Source organism: Ovis canadensis, chromosome 4, assembly GCF_042477335.2.
Source record: "Ovis canadensis isolate MfBH-ARS-UI-01 breed Bighorn chromosome 4, ARS-UI_OviCan_v2, whole genome shotgun sequence".
NCBI classification, from domain to species: domain Eukaryota; kingdom Metazoa; phylum Chordata; class Mammalia; order Artiodactyla; family Bovidae; genus Ovis; species Ovis canadensis.
The window spans coordinates 61364649-61389740 of record NC_091248.1 but is presented as its reverse complement, the minus strand read 5'-3'; the positions used below and the strand labels follow the sequence as shown (position 1 = coordinate 61389740).

The 25092-nt window shown below is 41.2% G+C and overlaps 1 protein-coding gene across 9 annotated transcripts in view; it reads left to right on the top strand.

The window, feature by feature from the left end:
• Positions 1-10963: 10963 nt before the first annotated feature.
• The window catches only part of SRPK2 (SRSF protein kinase 2), a 244384-nt gene continuing 230255 nt past the window's right edge, over positions 10964-25092 (top strand). For 4 of the 9 annotated variants that reach the window (XM_069587885.1, XM_069587884.1, XM_069587880.1 and 1 more), the window contains exons 1-2: positions 11478-11659; positions 11748-11802. In XM_069587885.1, the coding sequence (XP_069443986.1) occupies positions 11644-11659; positions 11748-11802 (71 nt within the window). In that variant the 5' untranslated portion in view covers positions 11478-11643. Of the gene's footprint in view, positions 11169-11477; positions 11660-11747; positions 11803-25092 lie in introns of those variants that run through there. The other 5 variants (XM_069587879.1, XM_069587878.1, XM_069587876.1 and 2 more) reach the window with 2 other exon arrangements.

Below are 25092 nucleotides of genomic sequence, written 5' to 3'. Positions count from 1 at the left end.
CAGATTTGATAATTTGCTGAAACAGTTCATAGAACTCAGGAAGGCATTTTACGGATTTGTTATAAAGGATATGACCCAAGAACACCTAAATAGAAGACATGCATAGGACTAGGAATTGGGTGGTGGGGTGCAGGTTTTCTGTGTCCTCTGTGGGCTTTTCGTCTCCCAGCACCTTGAGGGTTCACAGCCTGGAAGCTCAAATCTCCTTCGAGAGTTTTTATGGAATGGTTCTCCTCCCCTCCCTGGAGGTGAGAGGTAGGGCTGAAATTTCCAACTTTCTCATCATTTGATCTTTGATGTCTGGCCTCATCCTGAGACAATCTAGGGACCCTAACCTAGGTTAGCCAGGCATATATATAGGGGCTTATTATGAATAACAAAAAGCACTCCTGTTACTCAGGAAATCCCAAAGGGTTTAGAAGCTATGTGCCAGGGACAAGAATCAAAGACCACATGTATTTCTTATTATATCAGTACCACCAGGATATACAGCTTTACCTATTTCACAGTATGGGTTTTTTAAAAATTTATTTTTTTAGTGGACTTGAGTACTTCCCTGGTGATACAGTGGATAGGAATCTGCCTGCTAATGCAGGGAACACTGGTTTGATCCCTTGTCTGGGGAGATTCGACATGCTGCAGAGCAACTAAGCCTGTGCACCTAGAGCCTGTGCCCCACAACAAGGGAAACCACCACAAGAAGCCAGTGAACGGCAACACCAAGTAGCCCCTGCTCGCTGCAGCTAGAGAAAGCCCATATGCAACAGTGAAGACCCAGTGCAACCAAAGGAAAAAAAAAAAGGATTTGAATGCATTCTTTTAGCCAGAAATTAATAATATATATTCCTAGCCTATTTGTTCCTTATGGCTGCTTGAAAAAAATTGTTAACTGACTGATCTTACAGAGGCTTAGGTGCATTGGCAAAAAACATGCTTCAAAGGAAGTCCAATGGGATGATACAGGTACACACCTATGGTAGATTGTTGTAAAATGACTTTTGTTAATCTTGCCTCTCTGAATTCTGAATTCGTGCCCTAGTGTGGCTGCCTTTCACAATTAATCTGGCCATAAATTCAGTCTCTCGTTGTGTCCAACTCTTTGCAACCCCATGGACTGCAGCACGCCAGGCTTCCCTGTCCATCATCAACTCCTGGATCTTGCTCAGACTCATGTTCTTCGAGTCAGTGATGCCATCCAGCCATCTCATCCTGTCAACCCCTTCTTCTCCTGGTTTCAGTCTTTCCCAGAATCAGGGTCTTTTCCAATGAGTCACTTCTTTACATCAGGTGGCCGAAGTATTAGAGCTTCAGCTTCAGCATCAGTCCTTCCAATGAATAGTCAGGACTGATTTCCTTTAGGATTTACTGGTTTGATCTCCTTGCATTCCAAGGGACTCCCAAGAGTCTTCTCCAACACCACAGTTCAGAAGCATCAATTCCTTGGCAATTTTATATAGTCAAACAGCACAAAGTCAATCAGCTTTCTTTATGGTCCAACTCTCACATCCATACATGACTACTGGAAAAACCATAGCTTTGACTAGATGGACCTTTGCTGGCAAAGTAATGTCTCTGCTTTTTAATATGCTGTTCAGGCTTGTCATAGCTTTTCTTCCAAGGAGTAAGCATCTTTTAATTTCATGGCTGCAGTCATCATCTGCAGTGATTTTGGAGCCTAAGAAAATCAAGTCTGTCACTGTTTGCATTGTTTCCCCATCTATTTGCCATGAAGTGATGGGGCCTGATGCCATGATCTTAGTTTATTGAATGTTGAGTTTTAAGCCAGTTTTTCACTCTCCTCTTTCACTTTCATAAAGAGGGTCTTTAGGTCCTCTTTGGTTTCTGTCATAAGGGTGGTGTCATCTGCATGTCTGAGGTTACTGATATTTCTCCCAGCAATCTTGATTTGGCCACACCAATCTTGAACCTGGCCATAGGAATTGCCTAAACCAATAGAATATTGTCAAAACAATGTCATGTGAGTTCTGGAGCCCACACAGCTTATGCCGTAACTCTCTTGGGACTTGCCATGTAAAGAAGCTCAGATAGAATAATTAATGAAGAAAGATAACCTGGGGACAGAAAGAGGTCTGAGACTTCTAGTCCCTTCAAGGCCCTAGATATATAGATGGAGTCACCTTGGGCCTCCAGCTCTTGCTGACCTACCAGCTGGATGCAGTGGCATGAATAATGAAGATGAGATCAGAAGAAGAACCACCCAGTAATAATACATCATTGTTTTAAGCTGGTGATTTGGGGTTGTTTTGTAGCCATAGACAGCTGAGGCAACACCCAACTTGTGATGACCAGATTATTTAGACGTTAGGTAATGATAAATATAGCATTAGACAGGAGGGGAAAGAAGAGAGAAAGAATGAGAACTAAAGAAATGTCTGAGGAGTTGGAAACAGAAGGTACTTATATCACCTTGCATGATGACAACTTCCTCTCAGGTGACAAATAGTGTGTGAGAAGAGACATCCTTTTGCTATATATCACTGCCCGTGATGAGTCAGAAGAACATGCCTTACATACCCAGAGAATAAGAGATATAATTGTCTGTAATTCATGATTAGGTGTATCTGCTTCCTCTCCATTTTGTTAATCAGGTTATATTATTTATAACATCAGAGAGATGTCACCTTAACAATCCTGTATCATACAGAAACAAACTTGCACAACTGGAAACTGTGTGGTCATAGAAAGCATGAATATCTTTTATAAACAAGTGTATGTGTTGCCTTCCCTCCTCTTTCCCCCACCCTAAGTTTTGTTGAGTGGTTTTAAGAGTACTGATGGTGGTCAGCTTCCTATGTTAATATCTTCTAGCAAGCAGCTGCTTTTTCTCCATGGTCTGCTCGAACCCTGAGTTCCCAGCAGGTGCTAGAAACCCACTGGTTCTTGAGAGTTCAACTTGTGACAGTTTCAGGCAGGGTGTGCAGAAGCAGGTTGTTTGTATAGGTGGTTGTATGGGGTTTGTGTAGGTGATTCTTAAGACATCCCAGATGTTTGGGCACCCTGAAGTCTGAGTCACTCTAAGAATAAATCTCAAAGGGATTTAATTCAGTTTGAGATCACCACCAGAGAGTCTTGAGAGAGGGTTTGATTGGTAGGGTTGAGGCTGCCCATAAGCAGCCCCCCACCACTGTGGTACTGCATCTGTTCCTGTGTCAAGTCATTTAAGCTGACTGTGAGGAGAGGAGTGGGCCTTGCAGGGCAAAGGAAGCAACCTGGGGAAACGGAGGCCTGTTCATGTACAGCTGCCCAGTGGAGTATGTGCTGGGGTGACTGAACATCCCCTAGATGGGACTGGCCTCAGTTTACAATGCTATGTCACATTAGTCCACCTGTATAGGAGAACAGATTTAAGCTTCCTCTCATTATCTGTTCAACATCATTTACTGTGTGCCAGGCACTGATAGAGGAATGAAGGATACAAACTATGTCATCAAGCAATAGAATCTCGTTTTCTTTAGCACTGCAACATAAAACTTCTGAAGCTGAGATTAAATTAGAATAATGTGGAATTTATTGACTTCTAAATTTTGAAAGTTCTGAGGATTAGGTGTGAGATCCTGAGACTATCTTAGAACCACTGCAATTATTGGTACAACAACTTCAGAAAACTTTCTGGCAGTACTTGCCAAAAGTGAACACATCTCTAACCTGTGACCTAGCAATTCCATTTCATGTATACACACACTTCACCAAAAGACAGGTATAAGAATGGGCACAGAAGCACTACTCATAATAGCCAATCATCCATTGCTGGTAGAATCATGTGTCCATTAGAGAGAAGGCAGGAAGCATTTACTTTTGTATGCTGCTGCTGCTGCTGCTAAGTCGCTTCAGTCATGTCCAACTCTGTGCGACCCCATAGACGGCAGCTTACGAGGTTCCTCCGTCCCTGGGATTCTCCAGGCAAGAACACTGGAGTGGGGTGCCATTTCCTTCTCCAATGCAGGAAAGTGAAAAGTGAAAGTGAAGTCGCTCAGTCGTGTCCGACTTTTCATGACCTCATGGACTGCAGCCTACCAGGCTCCTCCATCCATGGGACTTTCCAGGCAAGAGTACTGGAGTTGGGTGCCATTGCCTTCTCCGTTTTGTATTGCAGATTGGCTTAATAACAACAAAAAATTAAGTTATTGTCTGGTTGAAGAGATATTGGAGAACCAAAGTGTAAAGGGGAGACAAGTAACACAGTAATAATGCAGGAGTCAGGGTCCACCCCAAGGGCTGGGGAACAGAGTGCAGAAATAGGGAATTAGACTTCAGAAGCTTAGAGAAGGGAGCTGGGGCCCAGATGTCTGAGGAAGGACTATGACCTGGCACTGACTGTCCTTCTAAGAGGAGACAATGAAGCTGGTTTGAGAGCACCACAAAACTTTAGACTGGAAGTGACTGCTGCTATAAAGACTGTGCCAAGGGTGTCACGAACAGCCAGCAAACAGGAAGGAGCAAGTCCCTTCTCGGTCCTCCAGCCTTCCAGTCTCACCCTCTAGCGTCCCCGACTGGCAGAACAAATGGGAATCCGCTGGCAAAGAAGAAATATTAGCATTTCTCCTCACAGCGCCCTCGTTACAAAGATGAGAATGGAAGGGTGAGTTTGGGGTTGCAACAGTAATTTAATCAATAGCACCAGTGGATTAAAAAAAAAGTGGTGTATTCATGAATGGAAGAATATACAACATTGAAAAGATTACTAAACACAACGCATGATTCAGTCTCACAATATAATATTGAGCAAAAGAGGCCAGATGCCAAAGAGTACCTAGTGTATGATTCCATTTCCCATAAAACTAAAAACTGGATAGCGTTAATCAGCAGTGTTAGAAGGTAGACTAGAGGTAACCTTGGTGGGACCAGTGACTAAGGAGGGATGGGGGGGCTTTCAAGCTCCTGGTATCGATCAATATTTTTAAACCTATGCATCTTCACTTTATTGTACTCTTGTGATTTATTAATATTACTGTATGTACATTGTGTAATGATCAAAAGTTTAAAAAGCAAGTTCAATTAAACACTATAATAATGAGGATTATAAAGCTGCTTTTTAAAGGTAAAAGTATATTTTGTCTCCAGATAGAATGCCTAAACCTACTTGAAGGTGACAAATATATGTTTTGAAGAGCTGATTATGAATTATGCTTGAACAGAATTTGTGTTTAACTGTGAGCAAAATTATATTCAGTTTATTTTTATATTGGATTTCTGAACCAGTTACAGTAAAATGGAAAACCCAATTCTTATCTGCAGAGAGTTCAGGTATTTGAGAAATGAATATCCTGTCATGGCTTCATCCATGTCTCAAAGCTTGAAAGAAATGGAGCCCGGGCTTTGGGTAAGTTCAACATAGTTTGTTATGGCCAGCCCATTTAATCTATTTAGATATGTGTGGACATAGTAGCCATTATTCTAAATCCATCCCACCGCAGCCCTGCACAAATCTTCAGGAGTCATTTTTTTAGCTGGTTTATGTAAGAGTGACATACAGAAGGCATATTATTCATAGTAAGTTTATTACTATTGATCTTTTTCCCTAGAAAATCTTTCTAGTCTACAGTGCTTTTACTTTAGTCTGAATGTTGGACTGAAAGTTCCCTTTCATTTCTACTTTTCAGACGATATGAATGAGAGGTCTGGAAGGATTCTCAGTTGCAAATCAGAGACACCAAAGGAAAGAAGGAATGACCCCTTGTGGTGGTTTATAAATACATACACACACTCTCCAATAATCCCCCCTACAAGAAGTGGCTTCATTTCCCTCCTCTAAGCCTGGGCTTTATTTGTTTTCAATGGATAGAACGTTGTAGAAATGGAGGATTGTGACTTCTGAGGATAGGTCATAAAAGGCATTGCAGTTTCTTCCTTGCTGTCTCTGGGGCCACTCCCTCTGGGGGAAAGCAGACACTCCCGCAGCCCCATGGAAAGATCCAGGTTGGGGGAGTAAGGCCTCTCCGGAACAGCCACCAAGGACCTGAGGCCTCCTGCTGACAGCCATGTGCGTGAACCACCTTGGTGACAGATACCTCAGCCTTCCTCCAGCCTCCAGATGACTGCAGCCGCAGATGACATCGTGTTCCAGCTAGTCTGCTCCCAAGTTCCTGAACCACAGAAATCGTGAGATGATAAATTCTTGTTGTTTTAAGTTGCTAAATTTGGGAGAGGTTTGGTATGCAACAGTATATAAGTAATACACATCTTAATGTGCAAATACATGTAAATAGCTAATTTTGTGTGGGGGGGGGAACACTTGGATCCTTCTCTAAGCATTTAATGTGAAATGACTCATTTAATCCTCACAACAAATGTATAAGGTAGGTAATATTACTCTCTGCCTTTGTAGATCAGGAAACTGAGGCAACAGAGAAACTAAGAAACTTGTCCAAGGTTACCCAGCTACTGGCAGAACTCGAATTTGAACTTTGACGGTTTGGCTCTATTCTGTACACTAATTTCTGTTATAATGGTGCTAGTGCAACGGAGAAATATGCTGTAATGAAATAACAAGAGATAGACTTAACCTTCGTAATAGAAGCTGTAGATTAAATATAAAGAAACTTTCCTAAAAATTTAAAAGTTTTGGGGAATTTTTAGAAGGAGGCTAGGTTTTCATCCACTAAGGGCCCCAAGATGAATTACTTGACCTTTCAAGTCTATTTACAATTCTATGACATAGAATTCATGACAATTCATGACATCATAATGATTCATGATTCAGTAACTCTCCCTGGAAATATTGAAGTTGGATTTATAGCATTGATTTTTTTTCTATATTTGATAAAAATTAATATGATGTGTTCATATTGAATTCCATTGTGCTAGATGGGGGAAAAATGCATATGTACTACCCTTTTCATTTATTTTGGGCTGGTATAGACACCTACATCTAGGTTTAATACTTTCCCTTTTAATTATAATATTCATATAATTAATTTGATTTATGTAGAAATGATGGTAGAAAAAATTAAACTCCTACTCTATTACTTTCTTATTTCCTTCCAATGTCATTCTAAATTTTCATGCATCTCAGAGAAAATTTTAATTTCCCAAATTGACAGAGGTTCATAATTTATCATTCTTTAAGCATCTAATATAGTATGTGTAAAGTTGCTCACTAATGAGTAGGTTGGTGTATTTTAATTCAGTAAACTCATATTCTCGGTGGCAAATGTAGTTCTCTTCTAATTTATAGAAATACAAAGATTGGCAAAATCACCTTAAAGTCTTTAAACAAGTGTTACCTTCTCAGTGGGGACTTCCCTGGTGGCTCAGCAGTAAAGGATCTGCCTGTAGTGCAGGAGACCTGGGTTTGATGCCTGGGTCAGGAGGATTCCCTGAAGAAGGGAATGACAACCCACTTCAGTTTTCTTGCCTGGAGAATCCCATGGACAGAGGAGCCTGGAAGGCTACAGTCCATAGGGTTGTGAAGAGTTGGACATGACTGAGTGACTAACACACACACACCTCCTCAGTGAGATCTTTCCTAAACACCATCCCAACAGGTTACTGTTTTTCCTTTTCCTAGATGCTACTACCATCTGGTAAACAGAGTATATATTTTGCATATTTATTGGGTTTATTTTCTATCTTTTGGCTGTAGAATGTAAGTAAGCTTTATGAAGGCAGGATTTTTGTGTGCTTTCTATGCTGTCAATTTCATATGTAGAATAATGTCTATTATATAACAGGTGTTTGATAAGTATTTGTTGAATGAATGTAAAAGATCCAGCAGATTGGGTGTGTGTCTCCCAAATAATGTTCCTGATAATTGCCATCTATTGATTATTTGATTATCATATTGATCTGGGAAGATTGGTATTGATATTATTACTGTTTTTCAGATGTTGTGATTAAATAACATACCCAAGGTTATGCAAAGTTAAGCCGCAGATTTGTTTGAACATTAAGCTTAGAAAGAAGCCAGTCACAAGGCCACATATGGTAGAACTGCATTTATATGATCTGTTCAGAATAGGCAAGTCTTTAGAGACAGAAAGGTGATTAGTGGTTGGTTAGGGCTTGGTGCAAAGGGAGGTTGTGGGGAATGAGGAGTGACCGCTAAGAGCTATGAAGATTCTTACAGGGGTGACAAAAATGCTTTAAAATCATTGTGGTGGTGGTTGTGCGGTCATGTGAATATATTAAAAAAACATTGAATTTTTTTACTTTAAGTGGGTGTGTAATATGATATGTGAATTATTTCTTAATAAAGCTGTTAAAAATAATAAAGTGGTTTCAAACTCAGATTCCTTTAGGAACCAAAACTGGAGAAAAGACTGGTTCTAAAGACCCAGTTAGGGATAGCACAAGGTTTCCTGGAACATTTTGTGCCAGAAAGTAAAGAGGTGCTCAGAAACTGATTGGAACAAGTCCAAAGACACTGAAATTTCAAAGCGTCTTCCCTGGTCAAATATGGGACAATTCAAGAAGCAAAAATCAAAGAGACAGTAATTACTGTCAATTGTCAATACTGATACTAAAGACAAGAAACAAAAATTAAGACAAAAATAAACAGAAAACAAAGGCGTGGCAGGAGAAGTGAAAGCTCTTCCTTACATAAGCATGTCACCTAATTCCATAGATGGAAGGACAGGATTATAATATCATTATTCCCCAACCATTATAGTAGTAATTGATTCAGGCAAACATCTTGGGTAGATGCTAGGTCACAGCATGAAGGATTCTTGGAAAAGGGTACTCACACAGTCTCTCTAAGTATTACCCCAGTTTTTTTTTTTTTATGAGATGAAATTCACCAAACATGTTAATCATTTTACAGAGAACAATTCAGTGGCTTTTAGTGCAGGCTTTTGCCACCATCACCTTTCCCTAACTCCAAAACATTTTCATCACTACAAAATAGAACCCCTTATCCATTGAGCAATTGCTCCTTATTTCCCCTTCCCCCAGTCATGGACCATCACCAATCTCCTTTCTGTGGATTGGCTTATTCTGAATGTTTCATATAAATGGAATAGAACACTAGATGACCTTTTGAGTCTGGTTTCTTTCACTTGGCATAAATGTTTTTGAGGTTCATCCACATTGTAGCATCTACCAGTACTTCATTCCTTTTTATGGCTGAAAAATATTTCATTGTTTGTCAGTACCATAATTTGTTTATCCATTCATATTCTGGTGGATATTTGGGTTGTTTCTAATCTTTTGGCCACTATGATTAGTGATGCTCTGAACATTTGTGTGCAAGGATTTGAATGCCTGTTTTCAATTCTTTTGGATATACAACTAGGAGTGGAACTGCTGATTATTGTATATTTAGGCTTTTGAGGAATTGGGAAACAATTTTCCACAGTGATTGCACCATTTTACATTCCCACCACTAATGTATGAGTATTCCAATATCTCTTTATCCTCACTAACACTTGTTTTTCATTACAAAAAAATTATAGTCATGCTTGTAGATGTGAAGTGCTATCTCATTTTGATTTTGCTTTACATCTGTCTATTCTGATGCTGGGAGGGATTGGGGGCAGGAGGAGAAGGGGATGACAGAGGATGAGATGGCTAGATGGCATCACTGACTCGATGGACATGAGTCTGAGTGAACTCCAGGAATTGGTGATGGACAGGGAGGCCTGGTGTGCTGCGGTTCATGGGGTTGCAAAGAGTCGGACACGACTGAGCGACTGAACTGAACTGAACTGAACTGAGTGATGCTGTACATCATTTCATGTTGATGTATCATCTTTTCACATACCTGTCAGCCATTTGTTTATCTTTGGAGAAATGTCTAAGTCTCTTGCCCATTTTTCACACAGACTACTTTTTAAATACAAAGGAAACAAAATGTATCTTTACCATGGAGTAATGATTACAATGTAACATCACCAATAATAGTATAGACATTGTATCTCTCTTGATGCAGGATACTGCTGCTAGGGCTGCTGCTGCTAAGTCACTCCAGTGGTGTCCGACTCTGTGCTACCCCATAGACGGCAGCCCACCACGCTCCCCCAAATGAACTTAATATCATCTATTTAGTGTCGATGACAAAAAATTATTTAACTTGAATCTAATAGGGAGCAGATGAATACAAACTGAACAACGTTCTGGAAACAGTGGAATTCTTAGAAAAGGTGAATGTTATTAAAGCAAAAAACAAAACTAGGGATTATTCTAGACTACAGGAGCTTAAAAAGGCATGGCAAATAAATGTAATGCATGATCTTTGATTGTATTCCAGATTGAGAAAAAGGTCCACTAAGAAGGACATTTTGGAGATTTGAATATGGCCTCTGTATGTTACTCATAATGATAACTAAATTTTCTTGCAGTGATAATGGAATTATGATTACGTCGGAGAGTATTTGTTCTTAGTAGATACTCAAGAGTAACAAAGTCTACAAAAAACTGAAATGATTTATCATAAACAACACACCCCCTCCACACACACAGGGAAAGCAAATGTGGGGAAATGTTCAAAATTGGTGAATATGGGTTAATACGGATGTTCACGATATTTTTCTCAACTTTTCGGTACTTTTGATATTTTTTAAAATAAAAAATCAAGAAAGTATTGTAAAAAGCTCTTTAAGTTCAAGCAGCGCTATTCAGGTTGGTTTAAGGATCTTTAAAATACAACTAGCGCCCCTGATGAGCTAAGAATACAGTTGACAGAGTAAATGATCAGGATAAGTATCTTTCAAAAACATTTTTTCCCCCAATCAAGTTGATTAGAGTCACCTAGGCCTAAATTTGAATCATTGTTGGGTAAACTTTTTAACCTCTTCAGGAGTCAATTTCCTCTTAGTAAGGAATAACTCCTCGGTGGCTTGGTTATAATTGTTATACACTTGGCATTTATTGAACTGGACTTTTAATTCCTGTGCAAAAGCGTAATCCTACTTAATCCTACTGTTTGCATCTTTTTCTTTACACTCAAGCAATCCTGCGGGGTAGGTAAAGATGAGAGATAAAATGACTTTTCCAAGGTCACACAGCTAGTGAAAGACCCAGGTTTCTCAGCTCTTGGTCCTGTGCCCTTTCCACACCCGCCGGAGAGGAGGAAGTGGCGCTCATGGGGATGCAAGGATGTAGAGGAGCAAAGGGGGAGAAGAGGCCGCGTGAGGAAAGGTGGTGTGAGACCCGCGGAGGCGCGGGCCAGGGAAGAGCGCATGGAGAGACGTGTGGCGCGACCGGCCGGGGTGGGTAGGGGAGAGGCTGTGGTTGCAGGGGGAGGGTCGCGCGGGCCGGGTGCCGGGGAAAGGCAGGAGGCCTGGGCCAGCCGCGGGGGCGCAGGAGGCGGAGGCCCGGGCGGCGGAGGCGTGGGAGGGAGTGGCGGTGGCCGTGTGTGTGGGGTCACTTCCGCGCAGGTGGACCAGTCGCGTGGGTGCGGGGCGCGCGGGCGGCACCGGCGCGGGGGTCTCGACCCCACTGGGCGGGCGGGGGCGGGGGCGGGGGCGGGGCCGGCCGGGGGCGGGTTTCTCTGGGCCCCCCGCGGGAGCGGCGGCGGCGGCGGCGGCGGCGCAGGCGCGGTTCCCGCCTCCTCCCGGCCGGCGGAGCGAGTGGAGGCTGCAGCTCGGCTCGGCTCCCGCGTCGCTGCCGCCGCCGCCGCCGCCGCCGCCGCCGCCGCCGCCGCCGCCGCCGCGAAGCCCCCCGCCCCTCCGGCGCCGCGTCGGGATGAGTTCCCGGAAAGGTGAGTGGCCCACAGCGTCCCCTCCTCTGCGCCACGTGGCCCCGCAGGCCGGCCTGCCCGACCGTTAATGTGTGTCTTCTTTCCTCAGTGCTGGCCATTCAGGCCCGAAAGCGGAGGCCGAAAAGGGAGAAACATCCGAAAAAGTGAGTCCACATAGGGCTGGTCCCCAGACGCCCGTCCCCGCCCTGTCGGGGGGTGCCCGCGGCCGAGCAGGGGAAAGTTGCCCGGATTCCTGGAGCCGGCGGGCGGGCGGGCTGATCCCCCGGGACGCCGGCGCTCGCCTCCTGCGCGCCCCGCGGGCGGCCCGGGGGGAGGGGCGGGAGGGCGGGGGAGGGGCGCCCGCGAGCCCGCGGCCGCCCGGCTGAGCATCCCCGGACCCCAGGCCTCTCCGGCCTCCTGCCGCCGCGGCCGTCAGGGGCGGACGGGCGAGGAGGCGTGGGGCGTGCGCACCCTCCCCTTTGCTCTCCTAGCTGGCCCCGGGGGTCGCGAGCCTTCCAGGAAGGGGCGCTGGCGTCCGGTGCCGCGTCCGGGCGTGAGGCTGCGGCATCGCTCCCACCTGGGCGCCGGGGCGCTAGAGGAAGAGGAGCCGTGTGTGTGTGTGTTGTGTGTGTGTGTGTGTGTGTGTGTGTGTGTACGTACGTATGTATATGCATGTTGCCTCCTCTTCCTCGGCCCCCGCCTCTCGGCCTTTTTGCTGAAAACCCGAGCTGGTTGTCAAGTGGTTTGCCTCGGGCGTGTTCCTGGCGCGAATTCAGCTCCGAGACCTGTGAGTTTCGGCGCTTGGATTTTTTTTTTTTCCCCCGAAACTTTCTGCCCGGGCCGAGCGTGACTTCGCTGAGCCGCGGCTGCGCCCGGGTCTTGGGCTGCGCGGGGCGGGTGGGCGTGTGCGCAGGCGGTCCCCGGCGCGGCTGCCCAGCCCCTCATTGTGCCGGGAGGAGATGAATAGGGTGGTGATATTTCAAACGTGCCAGCCGCCAGCCACCTCCAGCTTGGCCGCGGACCGGAGTGGGAGCGGCCGGCGCCCGGGAAGCCTTTCCTGGAGAGCTGCTCCGACACCGCAGAGCGCCGCCGCGTCTCCTTTCCCTTTCCTCCCTCTAATTTTGAAGAATCTACTACCGTTCAGAATCTTTACTCCTCCTCCTAGATTTGTGGCTTCGCTCTTCCATTTGAGCAAGAAATACTCTATGGTTTATTTGGTATTATGGGGATAGTCCGTGATCATCTTTAAATAAAATCACGAAGCAGTTCTCGTTGGTTTGTTTTCTTTGGGGCACTAGCCTGCAGCGTCTTAGACTTTTCCCCTTCTCATTCACTTTGGTGTCTGCCTAGCGAATTTCATAACCATTGGTGGCGTCTATGAAAGCTGCGTAAGTCATTACTAATGTGATGTATCATGATATTTACTTGAACGTAAGTTCAGGATGTCACAAAATGTGGATACCTATATAATAAAGCCTTTCTTAAAAACAAGCACCCTGCACTCAAACAAGCCTACTACTAGAATGAGGGAAACATATTTATTAAGGGCTTAAATTGATGGCTAAAAATTGAATTCTTAATATTTTAAATCGCAGTGGATATTTGGTAGATTTAGGAACTTTAAAAATTAACGCTATCAATCTTATATTTGAGGTCTCCTTTGGTAAATGATGGAAATTTAGCCCATAAGTAGCCCATAAGAACTGTAGTGTTTTGGCTCTTGAGTTTTGGTCACGACTTTCAAATTTAAGCATTTCTTCCTACACAGCCCATTTTGTTCAGAAAAGTTAAAAGGAGTTGGAAAAAAGCATGCCCTTAGTTTTGGGGATGGCTGTTTGTGTGAGGCTGTGTAGATGGATCTATGTATATGTAGATCTGTTTGATTGAGGCAATGTCATTTTTCACTTAATTCTTTGAATCATGGCAGTATTAAAGGAATCCTTGATATTGCTTTATTCATATATTCAACAAGTATTTGTATGCCATTCCTAGAATACATTGGTAGAGCTTTGAGCAAGAAAAGCAAAGTTTATGAAGCTGTGTCTCTTCCGGGGCTTCAGAACCAATGACAAAGACGATTCCGGATAATGCCGTGAAGATAGAAAGTGAAGATGGGGTGCATTAAGTACAGTGATAGATAACATTTGAAAACTGTGCCAGTCAATTTGCGGCTCTATTTTCATGTATCTATCCCTGGTGGTCATCCTGTGAGGCAGACACTGTAGGTATCACCACTTTACAGATGAAGCAGAGGCAAAGCATGAGTAAGCAACATGTCCAGCTATTAAGTTCAGTCTGGGCAGACTGAGACCAGAGCTCACTCTCAGTTCTCTGAGGAGGTTGCATTTGAATAGAATTTAGAATAAAGAGAAGATGGGAGTATGGCAAAGGCCCTGGGGAGGAATGGGCTAGGAATGTTGGAGGAACCCAAAGGTCGGAGTGGCTAGAGTGCTCCTGGTGAGGATGGTGATTTGGGAGGAGTTGAAATGGGTAGGGCCTGGCCTTGTAGGCCCTGGAGAGGCACACAGATAGGAGTGGTGGGATCTGATTCCTATTAAAAAGTATACTGGCTGTTAATGTGGAAGATGGATTATGAGTGGTGGGAAGAATTACACAGAGAGCTTGCCTTCCATAGTAATTGGGGAGAACTCTGGTGACTTGAAGTGATGTGGGGAGAGAAGTGATGGTGGAGGGACTTGAGGAGACTGGTAGCCTCAGAGGTTTTCCTCATTTTACAGACAGCTCTGATAGAGGGTAAGGTCACACAGTTAGCTTAGTTTGAACCAAAATTCGGGTCTCCAGATGCCCAGTGTTTTTGGCTTTTACTTAGTTTTCCAGAGCAGGAGAGGGAGTATAGATCTAATTTTAGTATAATGACTGGCACACTTGAATTTTATGACTATATAGGCCTGGCTTGATGCAATATGATCTACTTTTATCATTATCTGCTTGTATGTACAAGTGCCACTTCATTTTAATTCATTTCAGTTCTGTGAGTTTTTATGACTTGAACCACTTCCTGTAGGCTCCTTTTTTAGAATGCTAGTATTTGTAGTTGTGAGAAATGAGATTAAGATATTTCAACTGAGATTGTTAGCTTGTCACATTGTCACTGATGTTAGTTTGCTGATTATTAATTGTGCTGCTTTGTGAGTAACAAGCAGCAGGAAAGAGCTACAGTGTCATTCAAGCACAAATCAAACCTTAAGAATTGGCTAAAACACATGTCTTGTGATAGAGTTTATTTTGGGGGCCTGTACAACTGTATACAATTTTTTAATTTAAAGAGTAAAATAACTTTTTTCCTCATGTGCAACTTTTTCTTGAAACATAATTCACGTACCATAAAATTTTATTTTTAAAAAATTTAGTTTTTCAAGTATGTAATTTGCTTTTTTAAAAATACGTTTACAAAGTTGTGCAACTATTATCTAATTCCAGAACATTTATATCAGCTCAAAAAAGAAACCCTATAGTTGTTGCTTCCTGTTCTCCCTTGCCCACAGCAGTCACTAATTTGTTTTCTGTTTCTATAAGCTTAGCTATTCTGGATGTTTCATATAAATAGAATCATCAATATATGATCTTCTGTCTGCTTGCTTTCTCTTAGCATAATATTTCTAAGGTTATCTATGTTATAGCAAGTATTGGTATTTCATTCCTGTATATTGCTAAGTAACATTTTATTGTGTTGGTATACTGTGTTTTAGTTGAACATTTGTGTTTTTAACTTTTTTGGCTAAATTTTTTTAACACCTTTTTTTAAATTAAAACTTTTTATTTTGAAATAGTATGATTTGCAGGAAGTTGCAAAAACCGTACAGGATTCCCAGTGTTTGCTTTGTCCATCTTTCCCTAGTGGTAGTATATTCTATAACCTAGAACATTGTCAAAACCAGAAAATTGACTTGGACACAGTACTTAACTCAAGTAAGGTTTTGCTAGTTTTTACATGCATTGTGTATGTGTGCAGTTCTATCAAGTGTTATCACTCGTGAAATCATCACCATGATTAGAATGCAGAACTGTTTCATCATCACAATGTAACTTCTCTTGTACTTTTTAGTAATCATACTCTCTCTTTAGCCCTAACCCCCCATAGGCACTGATCTGTTCATCACTGTAATTTTGCTACTTTGAGAAAATTGTATAAATGAAATCATATAATATGCAACTTTAAAAATTACTATTTTTTAAGTTAATGTATGTATTTTGGCTGCACTGTGGGGCATATGGGATCTTAGTTTGCTAACCAGGGATTGAACCTGTGTCCTTGCATTGGAAGCATGGAGTCTTAATCACTGGACCACCAGGAAATCTGAGTATGTAACCTTTTGAGATTCACTTTTCTCAGACAGCACAGTGCCCTTCCATCTCGTCTTTGTTGCTGGTGTATTGGTAACTTCTTTCTGTTGCTTTTGCTGAGTAGCATTTCACAGTTTGTTTTCCCATTATTCATTCATCTGTTGAAGGACACATGGATAGTTTATAAATCTGCTAAACATTCCTGTAACAGGTTTTTAATGTAAACATGTTTTTTCCACTTATGTAGGGTACCCAAGAGTATGATTGCTGGAGGACTTAGTCTGCATTTTGACTTTCTAGCAAGTTAGCAACTTGGTCTCTTGGTGTCTGTTCCTCTCTCTCTCTGTTCTCTGCATATTTGTGATCTGTGTCTATGGTATTGGTGATGGGATTCTGTATCCTTTGGGCTCTTAACTTTCTATTGGCTGGTGGAGCTGGTTGGTTAGCTATATTTTTGGAGTATGGATGAGTTCTGACTGCCACAGAAAATGGTAGGCATGGGATTGGTGGCATTGGGTCAGTAAATCACAGGTGAGGCAATTTAGGAATGCTGTCATACAAGTTTATATCTTACTAGGTAAGCCTTAAGTGTACCCTGTAGTATAAACTCAAGCTCACAAGCCCATGATTTTGAAATTCCTCCTATGGAAGGAAATCACTTGTTTTTGACTTCTTCATTATACTGTTGTGTATTTAACAATTATTTTTATATACCAACAAAGCTGTTCAATACAACAAATATATGTGAAGCAGATACCTAGTGCTGCAGATACCTAGTGCTTGCCAGTGTATTGGATGCTAGAAAGAATAAGCTAAATCCCTATGCTGACTGGCAAGTAGGGGAGATTACCTGGGCAACAGACCATTGCAGAATGGTGTGATGAGTGCTGTAAGATTTAGGTACAGTGGTGCTTTGATTGTTATGGGACGTTGATTGTTAGGAAGAGACCTTGTTGGATTTTAACTTTATTGTTATTTTAATGAATAGGTTAATTTTAAATGATAAAAGTAATATGGTCATGGTAGAAAATTCAGGGAATTCCTTGGCGATCCTGTGATTAGGACTTGGAGCTTCCATGCAGGGGGCACAGGTTCGATCACTAGTCAGGAACTTGATCCTGCAAACTGTGTGGCGTGGCTAAAAAGGAAAAAAATAGTATAAAACAGTTTAAAGAAATAGACATCCATTGTAGTTCCGCCAATTATTTTGGTGTGTTATCTTTTTATATGTACATATTTTTGTCTTTAAAAATTGAATTATATGTGTATATGTATATTTGATGCATTATCCTTTTATCTGTGCATATTTTTTCCAGCTTTATTATTATTAAGATATCGTTGCCATATAATGTATGTAAGTTTAAGGTGTACAACATGATTTGGTGTGTGTATGTATTGTGAAATGGTTTGTTGTTGTTTAGTCGCTAGGTCCTATATCCGACTCTTGGTGACCCCATGGCCTGTAGCCTGCCAGACTCCTCTGTCCATGGGATTTCCCAGGCAAGAATACTGAAGTGGGTTGCCATTTCCTTCTCCAGGGGATCTTCCTGACCCAGAGATTGAACCCTTGTCTCCTTCACTCGCAGGCGGATTCTTTTCTGCTGAGCCACCAGGGAAACCTCTGTGAAATGATTACCACATTAAGATTAGTTAATACTTCCTCCATCCTCTCATATAATTACTTTTTTCTTTTGTGGTGATAACATTTAAGCTCTTTGCTCTTGACTCTCAAGTATATAATGCAGTACTGTTAATTATAGTTTGCTTATGCATATTTTTGTTTTCTCAAAACTGAGCTATAGCATATATACAGTCATGTGTGTATAGTAATGTAGTAAAGAGCTCTAATCTTTAGTGTGTAGCTTGATGATTTTTACGTTCATTTATATCCTTGTCACCACCACTCAGATCAGAATGCAGACCCTTCCAATACTCTGTGTGTGCTCAGTCTTGCAATGGTGTCTGACTCTTTGTGACACCCTGTGTAGCCTGCCAGGCTTCCCTGTGCTTGGAATTTTCCAGGCAAGAATACAGAAGTGGGTTCCATTTCCTACTCCAGGGGATCTTCCGGATCCAGCAATCAAGCCCGCGATATGGTTCCTCAAACCTCTCCCCAGTTCATACCTTGCTGCCCAGAGGTAACCACTTGGCTGGTATGTGTCATTATTGGTTAGTTTTGCCTGTTCTTGAACTTCTTATAAGTGGAATCCTATGGTGTATACTTTAGGTTCTAGCTTCTTTCATGCAACATTGTATCTGTGAGATCTGTTTGTATTGTTGCAAGTACTAGTTGTACCCTTAGTCTGTTGTTACTGCTTTCTGATATTCCGTTGAATGAATATACTACCACAATTTTTTTCCTTCAATTTTTAGTCATTATAAATAAAGCAGCTACAAGTATTCTTGTACATGTCCTTTTGTGGGCATTTGCAGTTGTTTCTCTTGGGGATATATTCTAGCAGTGGGATTGCTGGGTTATAGAAGAGGTGTATGCTCAATAGTACTTGCAAAGATATTTTTCCCAACTTCATGAAATAGTTCTGATTGAACTGCATTACATTCCCACCCACAATGTATGGCGTTTCAGTTGTTCCATGTCTTTGTAATATTTGATCGTGTCCTTCTTTTTTAATTTTAGCCATTCTGGGTGTGTACTGATGTCTCATTGAGGTTTTAACTTGCATTTGCCTGAGTGATGCTTTTGAACATCTTTTTGTATGTTTATTGGTCATTTGAATTTTCTGTTTTGTGAAGTGCTTGTTTTGTCTTTTGCCCATTTAAAAAAAATGGAATGCAAGCCTTATTTCTTACAGAAAATTATGAATTTTGTTGAGATCTAATTTACATACCATATAGTTCATCTGCTTAAAGTGTACAGTTCAGTAGTTTTTAGTAGATTTACAGAGAGTTGTATTAAACTGGATCTTGATGAGCCAATAAAAATTTGCCAAGTAAATAGGAGGGGGCAGGGTGAGGGTCTTCCAAGCAGAAGCTTTGTTACAGTTGATGTTAACATGTGGGGGTATAAGTGGCATGCTTGAATTCCTGAAATATCGAGCAGGGAGGTAAGACTGGGGTGCAGATGTGGTGAGTGCTGAGTGGGGTTCATTGCTGAGGATGCAGATTGAGATGTTCTAGAAAGATTACTCTAGCTGCTGTGTGGAGAATGGCTTAGAGGCAAGAGAGCCATTAGGGGGCCATTGCAGGAGGCTTCAGGAGACTGGTAGGTATTAAGGGAGTAGAATTCATTGGATTTAATGTTTAATGTCAGAGGAGCGTGAGAGGAGACTGGAATGAACCCCAGGTTTCTGAATTAGCTAGATTTGTGGATGGTGTTGCCATTCCTCAAGACAGAGAATGTGCAGCAGCTTTGGAAAAAGCTAATGATGGCTTTTGTTAGGCAGTTAGAGGTGTCTGGTTCACTTCCAGTTAGAGGTATTGCTCAGTGTTGACTGCTAGAACACTGGGAGAGCTCCAGTTAGAAGTGGTAACTGGAGTTGTTGGTGGCAGCTGGCTGAAGGTGTTGAACGTGTAGAAAAGAAAGCCATAGGTAGGATAAAGGAGGAGGCAGAGGGATAGGAGAGCCAGGAGAAAGCTGATTCAGTTACCAAGGACATTTCAAGAAGGGAATGGTCAGCAGAGCACAATCTGCGAGGGGAAAAAAAAATCAAGTGAGATGAACCTTAGTGTTGGCCTTTTGACTTTGGCAAGTAGGAAATTGTTAGAGCCCACAGCTGGAGCAGTCTCAGCACAGTGTTTTTGGACACGGAGACCTGTAGCCCCATGAGTGAATGAGATGACAGGGTAATATTTTTTTTTTTTAAGATTACTAGTTAAATAAGCTTTCTTTATGTCAAGGAGAAAAGGTAAAGAGAAAGTGGTTCTTGAGAAGTGTTTTTTTCCCCCTGCCAAATGTAAGCAAATGACTACGAGGCATTTGGAGCAGAAGCCTTGACAGGAGGGGATGGGATTAGAGCACAGGTCTGTTTTGTACAGAAGGAGGCTATCTTCTTCTGAGAAGAGAAAGGCTATAGGCTGCATGTCTTAAAAGCATGCTCCTTAAAAAAAAAATAAATAAAAGCATGCTCCTAGACTTTGTTGGTAGAGAAGGCAGTGGCACCCCACTCCAGTGCTCTTGCCTGGAAAATCCCATGGACGGAGGAGCGTGGAAGGCTGGAGTCCATGGGGTTGCTGGGAGTCGGACTCGACTGAGCAACTTCACTTTGACTTTTCACTTTCATGCATTGGAGAAGGAAATGGCAACCCACTCCAGTATTCTTGCTTGGAGACTCTCAGGGATGGCAGAGCCTGGTGGGCTGCCATCTGGGTCGCACAGAGTCGGACACGACTAATGCGACTTAGCAGCAGCAGCAGACTTTGTTGGAATCTTACATGGTACATGATATGGGCACCATGCCATATTTTCTTTGGAAAATCCAAATAGAGAAGACCTCTGGCCCTAAGGTTGTGTACTCATGGTAAATGTTCAGTGAAGTTTGGCTGCAGTTATTAGGATTTGGTTGTTGCTGTCTTTTTTTTTTTCAAAGTGATTTGTCTCGTCATCCCAACTCTTTTGCGTCTCTCCATATATGAGTATTGAGGTGTTGACTTCTCTGTTCCTGCTTTAGTTCCCTATTGTTTTAATTACTGTAGTTCTGAGTACATTTTAGGCTTTTGTAGGGCAAGGGCTCTCCTACATATCCCATATGCACTTTGTCATTCTTGGTTTCAAAATTTTTTTGGCTGTTCTTGCATATTATTAAGATTATATTTCTAAGTTCTTCCTCCAGTTTATTTTTGCTGTTTAGTTTAAAATAATACTGAGTTACTGAGTTCACTGCCAGGGCCTGGGTTCCATCCCTGGTTGGGGAACTAAGATCCCTCATGGCAGAGCCAAAAAGAAGAAAAAGAAGACAAAAATGACTCACGTTGTCACCATCTAGCAAATACTCACAAATGAAAAATTGTTAATATTTTGGTATTTTTCTTTCAATCCTTGTTTCTTTTGTGTGTTATTTAATTATCTCATACATGATTTTGTATCCTGTCATTATTTGCTATTTTGTCATTAACATTTTTAATATTCTTAATATTTTCTCATAATCAATTATTAATGACAGTGCTTAACTGCTTAATTTGTTTGAATATTTGTTGCTAGAAAGTGTTTACTGTCAGGCATTATAATATTTCAGTGAACATCTTTGCATTTCAGATTTTCTTAGATTATATGTAATCTTAGAAATGGAAATATTAACTCAAAGATAGTGAACCTTTTTAAGACTCTCAATTTTGGAACATTCTTGAGAGCCACCAGGGCTAGAACTAGCTAATTATAGGATGTGAAGAGGAGAGCAATAAAAGAACAATGACAAAACTTGACTGAAAATGTTATACCTAATGAGGATTAAGAAAGCTGGAGATGGGCAAGATTTTGTTTTCGGCACACTGTATTTGAAGTGACATCTATCCAAAGGGAGGTACATTATGGGGAGCTGGTATACTGGTGGGAGGCTGGGACTTAGAATATACCTTTGAGGACAGTTGGGACAAGATCAGCTTACTGAAGAGAAGGGGGTAGAGAGAAGAGGGCTCGAGCCTGAAACTTGGAAAATGCCATTGGACAAAATAAGACAAAGGAAGCTAAAGATCAGTTTAAAGAGGATAAATAAATGGGAGAAGGAAGTTTAAGGAAACTGAGATTTGAGAAGAGTTCATTACATTTGTTAATTTAGTTCATCATTGATAGCCTTTATATTTCAGAGGTGAGTATTTCTTTCCTTCCTCCCACCTCTATCTCTCCCTCCTTCTCTTCCTTTCTTACATTGTCTCATCATCTGGTCCAGGTAGATAAAGTATTTCTTGTGTTGATGACTAAGGATTAAGACATTTTTTTTATTGCTCTGTGTTTGTATCAAAGGTCTAATAGGCCCCTAGATTTTTATCGCCAAATGTTATATGCTTTTTTTTTTTTTCAAGTCATTACCTGGAGTTGGCAGGTTTTTAAGCTTGTACCCTGCCTTGATTCCAGGAGCACTGTCAGCTAAGGATAAAGGTAGCACAGCCTAATCTAAACTCCTGGTTTGTGTGGATAGCTGTTAGCCATTTTTTTTTCTTTCTTTCGTTTGTTTTGGTGTGGGTGCTCTATTTTGTTGTGTATGTCTCCAAGGGAACATTTCAGATTATTTGTATTACAAAATTCTTCATGTACCTGACTATAAGTCAGCTTTGGTTATATCTCCCCTAATTCCCCAACGAGAAATTTAAAATTTTATACAGTTTGGAATTTAAAATTTTATAGATATAGATGGAATAGTTAAATGTTCACTTATGATATTTAATCTCTAAATTACAAATACATTTAAATTCACACATTATATTGGGTTGGCCAAAAAGTTCATTTGGATTTTTCTGAAACATCTTCCTCGATACATTAATTTAGAAGTACCTCATGTTTCATGAAGCAGTTTTATTCAGACATTTCACATTTGTAGCATCAGTGACTTGTCATTAGAAATGCTTTTTTTACTCACCACGAAAAAATGGAAATACGTGTAGTGATGGCTGTGTTAATTAACTTGATTGTGGTAATTGTTTCACAAAGATATGTATGTCGAATTATGTTGTACACTTTGAATATATACAATTTTGTCAGTTATGTACCTCAGTAAAGCTGAAAAAAGTTATCAAAATCGTGAAACTGCAGAAGCTGAGTACTTGGTTATGGAGATTCGCTACTGTCTTTATTTTTCAAATAAATTTTAAAAAAAATGTTGAAAAGTGCTTTTTGAATCAGTTTTTTCCAGAACACTATACATATTTTTAAAAACTTTTCCCCCAGTTTTATTGAGAAATAATTGACATAAATTTTTGTGTAACTCTAAGGTGTACAGCACAACAGTTTGATATACATAACTGAGTAAATGATTACCACAGTAGATTTAGTTAACTTCCATCATGTCATACAGATAAAGAGAAAAAAAAAATTTCTCTTTGTGATGAGAGCTCTTAGGATCGCTCTTCACAACTTTGCTGTATGCCATATAGTCATGTGTGCACATGATTAACTACAGTCATCATGTTGTACATTACTTCTCTGTACTTATTTATCTTATAACTGGAAGTTTGTACCTTTGACATCTTCCAGTTCACCCTCTCCCCATCCCTTGCCTTGCAAATCTGATTTCTTTAAAAAATTTATTTCCTAGAACAATTAAAATTTATAGAAAAGCTGTGAAAGGTAGTGCAGAGAGAGCACATGGTATTTATGTCAGTCCAAACTGAGATGTATCATCGTTGAATCCATAGATGATACTGTCACTGGATATTTTATCCAAGTATAATGAACTTTTTGTGAAACTCTGAGGCCTTCTTGTTTTTCCTTCATTTATTGTTTGGAATTGCATTTGTTACCATTTAACGATTGACTTACTTTTCCAAAAAATTCTTAAAAAGATTTGTGTATAGCAAAGTCATGTCTGACTCTTTGTGACCTCAGCACACCAGGCTTCCCTGTGCCTCCCTATCTCCCAGAGTTTGCTCAAACTCATGTCCATTGAGTTGGTGTTGCCCTCCAACCATTTCATCCTCAGTTACTCCTTTCTTCTGATGCCCTCAATCTTTCCCAGCATCAAAGTCTTTTCCAGTGAGTTGGCTCTTTGCATCAGGAGGCCAGAGTATTGGAGCTTCAGCTTCACCATCAGTCCTTCCAATGAATATTCAGGGTAGATTTCCTTTAGGTTTGCCTGGCTTGTTCTCTTTGCTGTCCAAGGGACTCTTGGTAGTCTTCTCCAGCACCACAGTTCAAAAGCATCAGTTTTTCGGCACTCAGTCTTGTTTACAGTCCAGTTCTCACATCTGTACATGACTACTGGAAAAACCACAGCTTTGATTATACGGACCTTTGTCAGCAAAGTGATATCTCTGCTTTTTAATATGCTGTCTAGGTTTGTCATAGCGTTTCTTCTACTGCGCAAGCCTGTTCTAATTTCATGGCTGCAGTCACTGCAGTGATTTTGGAGCCCAAGAAAATAAAGTCTGTCACTGTTGCCATTTTTTCCCCCATCTATTTGCCATGGACCAGATGTCATGATCTTAGTTTTTTGAGTGTTGAGTTTTAAGCCAACTTTTCCAGTCTCCTCTTTCACCCTCATAAGAGGCTCTTTAGTTCCTCCTCACTCCTCACTTTCTGCCATTAGAGTGGTACTATCTGCATATCTGAGTTTGTTGATATTTCTCCCAGCAATCTTGATTCTAGCTTGTGCTTCATCCAGCCTGACATTTTGCATGATGTACTTTACATAGAAATTAAATAAGCAGGGTGACTGTATACTGCCTTGACCTACTCCTTTCTCAATTTTGAATCAGTTCCATGTCTGTTTCTGTTAATTCTTGACCTGCATAGAGTTTTCTCAGGAGGCAGGTAAGACGGTCTGGTATTCCCATCTCTTTAAGAATTTCCCACAGTTTGTAGTGATTCACATAGTTGAAGGCTTTAGCGTAGTCAATGAAGCAGAAGTAGATATTTTTCTGGAATTCCCTTGCTTTTTCTGTGATCCAACGGGTGTTGGCAATTTGATCTCTGGTTCCTCTGCCTTTCCAAATCCAGCTCATACATCTAGGAGTTCTCAGTTCATGTACTGCTGAAGCCTGGCTTGAAGGATTTTTCTAATTCCAAAAATATGTTGGGATTATTTGCCTGTTTTTAAATTGATTTTATTGGGTTGATGTCTCTAAGCCTCCCAAATTAGTATTGATTAAAGTGACTTCAGACAGTTCCCCATCAGTCATCAGTAAAGAGTGTTTTGACCCTTCCCTCTCTTCTTGGTCTGACCAAGACTCATCTGAGTCAGGCTTCTCTGGGAATGATCATTATGTCACCCTCTGCCACCAAACCTAGCATTCCTATAATCCTGATTGTTCATTTCCTCTGGAAGATTCTTTTTTTTTTTTTTTGCCTTATTATGTTAAAAATAAGATACTTGAGAGCAGTGTATCTCTTTAAAGACTTTATAAGGACTAGAATCTAAGGCAACTACCTCTTTTTTTGAGGGATAATTTTTGTGAAAAGACCATGGTTTATACTTGGGCTTATATGATACTTTATGCTGAGTCCTTAGCCTTACTGGATAAATCCTACAAAATGTAGTTTT